At 49.4% G+C, this 6681-nt stretch overlaps 1 protein-coding gene across 1 annotated transcript in view; it reads right to left on the reverse strand.

Moving 5' to 3' along the window:
- Positions 1–872: 872 nt before the first annotated feature.
- The window catches only part of TOPBP1 (topoisomerase (DNA) II binding protein 1), an 18749-nt gene continuing 12940 nt past the window's right edge, over positions 873–6681 (reverse strand). Inside the window, exons 18-27 of the mRNA XM_010146277.1 lie at positions 6323–6431; positions 5537–5729; positions 4888–5114; positions 4470–4633; positions 3748–3862; positions 3157–3320; positions 2207–2347; positions 1714–1803; positions 1308–1469; positions 873–1016 (exon numbers count right to left, since the gene is read on the reverse strand). Coding sequence (XP_010144579.1) covers positions 873–1016; positions 1308–1469; positions 1714–1803; positions 2207–2347; positions 3157–3320; positions 3748–3862; positions 4470–4633; positions 4888–5114; positions 5537–5729; positions 6323–6431 — 1509 coding nt within the window. The remainder of the gene's footprint in view (positions 1017–1307; positions 1470–1713; positions 1804–2206; positions 2348–3156; positions 3321–3747; positions 3863–4469; positions 4634–4887; positions 5115–5536; positions 5730–6322; positions 6432–6681) is intronic.

Genomic DNA, 6681 nt, shown 5'->3' on the forward strand with positions numbered 1-6681 from the left:
CCCCTCTTTGAAACCACAGAGGGGGGTGAGACAGACTGTCGCGGTGTCCCCAGACACCTCCACCGGGGCTGTGCAGCTGGATGGCGTGCTCCTGTTCCCGCAGGCTGCAGCCGCTCCTGCTGTTAAATACAGCACCGCCGAGTTCACAGACACTGCTGCCCACACCAACACAGCGCACCTCGCACACGGGGAGCTTGGCAAAGAGAGACCCAGACCCCACAGCTGCTCAGAGGGCGAACCGCCCGGCAGACGCTGCATCTGTCTGGCTAAAACCATCTCCCTCCGCTGCAAACCGAGGGCTTTGTTCGTGCTGCAGGCTCAAATGTGGGCAGGCAAACTTCACCTCTGCAGTGTTTGCTGAGCAGATCCATTAGCACTTGGAACGGCAGCGCCTCTGATTTAGAGAAACCACTGACTGATTACACCCTGTCGGTACAAAAATGCACCAGCCAGTTTTCTTTGTCCAGGTTCCCTTTTCCTCCCCCAGTAGAAAATACCAAAAGAGGAAAATTTCAAGTAAAAGCCAAGTCCACCTCTGCGTGGGAAGGCACCAGCACTCACCACCCGGCACTGTCCCAGCACATCGATAAAAGGGGTGAGGCGCATCTTGCAAAGTATTTCGTAACTATTATAGTGCCACTAAACAAAATCATTAATGGGACAGTTTGGAGAAAAAGCATTTTTGGGTGAGTTCGTGTCGTATTTTTAGACGCTGCTGGTAACCAAAGCAATCGTTCCCATGAGTATTACTGTGAAGTTATTTCAATCTCAGGACAAGTTACAAGTGGCCTCAAAGCTTTTATTTTTGTGGTGAGAAAGAAAAAATATAAATAGGAATTTAAAACTGTACAACTCAAAAGCACAGAGCTCGCTCAGTGTACTCGGGACCGCTTCACTCCGCTTGTCTCTCCCCGTGCTTTTCTTTTCTGGGATAACCCAGGTCCAAGTTCCCTGTTACTCCAAAGGTGGGATCCAGCTTCAGGCAGGCAGTAGGACTCCACTGGGGGAGGGGGGTCCTTCAGCAGAGGAAGGGAAAAACAGTGGTTTAGTTCAAGAAGCTTCTGAGAAGAAAGAAACAGCTCATTCATCTTCTAAGACTCACAATGAGTCTTGCAAGTGCCCTGTCCTGCACCCGTTCCCTCTAGAACAAGTCAAGTTTTAACAGCGAGGATTCAAGGCCATGGACCAAAACACTTGGCGTTGGTGCTTGTGGCCACGGCTCCCAACTGGGGTGCTGGGGACGAGGGCCCTGCCCGTCGCCCACGGGGTGGGTGGGGAGTGCGCGGAGCAGCCCCGGGCACACGCACCTGGATGAGGTAGTCGGCGATGTACTCCGGCTTGAGGCAGCGCACTCCTTGGGCCGCCGCCTCTGCCACGTTCACCCTGGGGTCGTCCGGCTTCAGCTTGCTGAAATCGGCGAAGAGGTGAGTCGCTTCTTTAAAGAGAGACACAGCATGGCCAGGCAACACCTACAATCAGACGAAAGTGAGTTTGGTTTTGTGTTTCTTCCCCAAGACAAAGGCAGCTCCCAACCCCTCATTAACCAGCAAACCGATGGGAAATAAGCCACCGCTTAGAGCTGCGCTCTGTGCCACCACCTCACGTTTTGTTGGTGAAGACCTTTTACTCGCATGGAAAACGCCCAGCGCAGTCTGACAGAGAGAAAAAAAACCCCACATATGCATTAAATTATTTTTAAAAAAAACGACTTACTTTTGCTCCTCCCGACTGCAGAAGGCGCCTGAATCCCGCTTCCTTGGTTTGATCAACGTTCAGGATCACTTTCCAGCCGCTGAAAGCTCCCTAGATAAAAGACTCCACTTAGTCCGAAGTATGTTGGTACTAACACGTACAAAGACTTAATGGGTCTAGAATTTGCCCCTTTTGGGAATATCTGTCCAGTAAAGATTTGCTGTCACCTACTTTTAAGTGTAAATGGCAGAAAAAATGGCAGAGAAGTACAAGTCTTGGCCCAACAGGGTACAGCTGGTCACCACCATCCCCGGGGAAACCCACCCCTGCACAGACCCCAGCCACGAGTGTTTTCTCCAGAGCACCAGACACTCCTGGCAGAAACATCGCCCAGCCAAGCCTTTTCGTTCTTAGCAGCTAGGCGCAATGCTGTGCCCTGCCAGTTTAAGTTCCAGAGTTTGGTGGTGACAGTCCCTGTCCCGTCCACCCACACTCTACATGAGTATCGAAATACCTCAGCGATGCCCGTCTCTTGCCTCCCCTTATGAATTTTTTTCCTCCACCTCATGGCTGCAAGCGCTAGTTTCTTCTGGTTTACGTTGATTCCAGGCAAAACATTAAGTATGGAATTACTTCCCCACTCGTAATCTTCTTCCTGCAACAATCATAACTGTGAATTACATAGTAGAAACAGAAATTTTTTTTAAAATCACACCAAAAAGAAAAAGGAAACAAAAAACCACCCCTTCAGAACAGATCCCATCTCTCACTAGCTTTATATATTGATGCTATCAATCAGGCCAAAGCAGGTCTAGGTACAATTAGAGACATGGCTCTTAGTGGCACATCCCTATCTCAGGGAACTCAGGTACACTGTGACACGACGTCACGTACGCAGCCAGATTCCTCTTGCAGTTACCTGCCGTGGAACTCAACAGCAGGGCAGAGCAACATGCTGCTCTGGACACCACTGACTAGATAATGCACGTGAAGGAGCTGCCAGACCAGGAGAGCCAGGGACTAAGGGCTAGGGAGGTGAGGAGATGGAAGAGATAGTGATGGGGAGTTGGATCGCTTAAAACTATACTATGTTCATTTATTGAGAAGATCCACGATTTAACTCCTGGTGTAACAAGATGCAGGTAAATTTAGTGGAAGCATGGAGAAGTTACCAAGAGGCACTCCAGCGTCCACTGCCAGCAGCAGCTCTGGGAATCACTGCTGTTCCCTTTATCCTGCTGTTCCCTTTATCCGGCACCAGGCGCCTGGCCCAGGACTGGCGTTCAGAGAAAAGCTTGCCAAAAGTTCCTCAGACTTCGGACTCGCTGAAACTCCCAAGCCTCAGGCCCCCTAAACCGCTAAGTGGTTCCTAGAGCTTAAGCCCTTTCCTAGCAGTGCAAAGTAAGGAAAAAAAAAACCATGAAAAGGAAGCACACACTCGTTTCTCAGCAAAAAGGCACGTGCCTGAACGAAGCAGCCAGCTCCTCTACACGCCTCCAGGTAGGAACGATGCAGCACCCACTTCCCAGCTGCCATCGAAGCCAAGAATTTTTCATTCCGAAGAGGGTGTCCCACAACGATGTGCGTGCAGCTCGGATCAAAGCACTGCTTCTCAAGTACTGTTCCACCTTGAACGGAGGAAGGAATTCAATTCCAGTTATTTCAGGGGCACGCTGCTCCACAGGAGAGATCAAGGCAAGGCGAGAATGACGTGAATTTGGGTGAAACTCCACTGAACTCAAATTCACACTGTAAGTATGGCCCTGGAAGTGAGATGGGCAGAGGCTGGCGAGGAAGAAGCAGCCAGGCACGAGTGGCCCTGATAAAAACAAAGTGCTGCTGCAGCGCAGACAGGAATGGACACGGCAGAGGACAGCAGAGCCCGGGCACTCCCAGCAGTGAAGAATGAGGCTGTTGTGGAGACAGCTAAAAGGAAACTGCCAGAAGACAGACCCGTTGCTGTTTTATGGCAAAGCTTTCACTTCCCCCGCGAGCCGCAGCTGAGCAGCCCATACAGACACATGCTATTCTGTGCATCTCACAGCTGGCCAGTACCTAATTCCTCAATCAGATGGCAATAATCAAATCGTTCTTGAGGATTAAGGGACGACAGCTGAAATTTACGGTGTTTTTCTGGTTCTTCCTCAGCCTTCTCATCTTCCATAACAGCCTGGAAATGCAGAAACAGATCTGGGAGATGTGACGGAACCATTAAGTTGACAGCTGACTACTTCTCTGCCAAACGTTTTCTTTGCCCGGTGACTAAGGTGACACACTGCGCCCCTGCAGGCACGTGGCTGCTGGAACTCTGAGCACTGCGGGCCAGAGATGACGCTCATTCCCCCAACCCCTTCCAATGCCACGATAAAATAGTAGAATTTTAAACCAGGTTTTGGCAGAAAAATAATTTTCCATTTGTACCTAACCAGACGCTGCCAAGGACACAAAGGCCTAACCGTTTTTCCACCATCCAAACGCGGCTGGAGGAGCCCCAGGTAACACACACGGTGACTCCCCACACCAAAGCCTACCTCAGGCACCCAGCGGGAACTAACGGGGCAAAGGGCTTGCCTGAACAAACAGGCGGTATTTATTTGAGCAAACACTATTTGTTCCAAATCTTGAAGAAAAGGGGGAAAGAGAACTAGAACTGCACAAAACTAATCCACTTCAAGATTTTAAATGCGGATATTCACCTCTTTTAACTTCCAAAAGTTCTTAAAGCATCAGGACCTCTCTCAGAACACAAATCATAAATATTGCTTCCTATGACAAACCTTTTCTCCGGGCTGTGGTGCCACAGGAGGGTTAGCCAGCGGGAAAGCAATGCTGGGGGCCTGCGGGGTGGGGATCAAGTGATCTTTCACCAGCACTTCTGGATCTCTGCGTACAGGATTCTTCACGCATGCAGTCAAATCTCCATCTCCGGCCTCAGGAACAGCTGTGAAAACAAAAATGGGACTGCGTGGCTTGTCTTTGGCTGAATGTAATTACAGATAAAGTAAAAAATAAAGTAAGTAAAAATAAAAAAAAGGAAGCTATCCTAAAAGGACAAGACCCAACTGCTGCTACAACACGTACAGTGACATGTCACCGGTTTTTTTAGTAGAATTCAAACAGTACTGTATTACAGAAGTCCCAAAGATCAAGCGGATGGCGCAGCAAAGAACGAGGCTGTTGTGCCTCTGGTTTTACCCATACCAGCAATCTCTGCATCAGCTGAGGGTCCTCTGAAGACAGACTCCTCCACGTTCTTGCTGGTGTTACTCTGACCTTGCTCCGTGTACTGGGAAGGACTGTCTGGCCACTGAAAGTTGCTGACAAGTCTTGCTCTCTCCTCCCTCGCGGTGGGATCGTCCCAGATGATCTGCTCGCTCTGGGATGGCTCCGTGTTTACGTCTGCGAGTGCCTGGTGGGACTGCCTAAGGGAAAACACAGAAACCTTCCTCGGTCCCTCGCTTTGCAGAAGACTAACGTGCTGGGAGGCAAGGTGTTGACGGGCACATCAGCCGTAAAGGGTAGCACTGCTCTCGTCAAAGCCTGTACGAACACTAACTCGTCTGAAGAGGAAGCAATCAGCTGGCATAACGCAGTTCGAAACTCCCCAGCAATCACACTACTCTGTGATCTTTTGAGAAACAAAGGCTACTGACTGCGCATTAAGAGAACGTTCTGACTTCAGCATGTCCAGCTAAAGATCCTGAACTGCAAGAGAAGTGACGTAAGCACATCAGCAGAGCAAGACAACACACCTGAAAACCCTGGAGACCTGTTCACGATTCAATGAGTGTCTAAGTACGCTCAGGGAGGACAAAACGAGGTGCTCTGAAACACAAGTCAGTACCTTCGGGCTTCCAAGACCCTGCTGCGGCTGTTTCGCACAGGGCGTGTGCTGTGGGGCGTGACTGGAGACCCGTCCAAACCGTTCCTTGAGAGGGAGCCTCTTTGCCCCGGGGGTTTCACCAGTGATGTGGCAGACATGATCTCCTGCAGCTGCCTTTGGAAGTTCTCCCTCATTTCTAGGGCTTGGGTTAAAACTTAAGAGAAGGAACAAAATCAGTAAGATCAAGACTGTTTTATTGCAGCAAGTGAAATGTAGCTGAAATTCCAGTCAGCTTCCCACCCGCAACCCCTCACCAGGACAAACACACTACAGTAAGGAGAGGAGAAGGTAACTGGGAAAAAGTATCAAGGAAAACAACATATGCCCCAGGTCACCTCTCCTAGACACAAGGAGAGGCCTCCATCTGACTCGCTTCTGAATTTCTTTGCATGATCCAACCTGTATCCACAGTTTTACTGTAACACACTTATCTGTACCACAAAAAGGCATGTTCTAAACCAGCCATCTGTCATGTTAGAGACAAACTTCAGTGCTTTAAAACCAAAGAAACGCAATTCAGTACCCTGCAACAGCTGACGGTGATTTTCCTGCGTGCTGTTTGTCAAAGTCTTTAAAACAGAGAGCAAAGCTCTCTCTTCTCACCCAGCACCAGTAAGGGATGGCTGGACTGGACTGGAATACAAACGAGGCACCTACAGCTTGCAGATCTTAACGCTCAGCACCTGAATCTGTATGAGATTTAGTCTGATGTTCCACAACTGTTTCAGAACAGTGATTTCCATTTACCTCCTTTGGAGTCACTCGTTACAGTTTGTTCTTCCTCTGTAGTGACCGATTCCTTTATTTGGTCAGTAGTTACATCATCTTCAGCATCATCTTCGTCCACTGGAATAATCTGAAAACAATGGAGACAGGTAGAATTCTCAGGCTTTCCTTTTAACCCATGTTCATCTTGCCTAAGAGCAAATCTAACCCCTCTGCCGCTGTCCTGACAGCAAGGCAGCAAACAGCAGCGTCGGTGACAACACCTCTTCTGCAGTCTGAGTGTCCACTGAGGCACGTTCACAGCTCGGATCTCGCTACCTACAAGAGAAGGCAAATACTCGGACCTACGTTGTTCCCGATTTGAAAAGCACTGCTACTCC

This window comes from Buceros rhinoceros, unplaced genomic scaffold (genome assembly GCF_000710305.1).
Source record: "Buceros rhinoceros silvestris isolate BGI_N320 unplaced genomic scaffold, ASM71030v1 scaffold24082, whole genome shotgun sequence".
In the NCBI taxonomy this organism is placed as follows: domain Eukaryota; kingdom Metazoa; phylum Chordata; class Aves; order Bucerotiformes; family Bucerotidae; genus Buceros; species Buceros rhinoceros.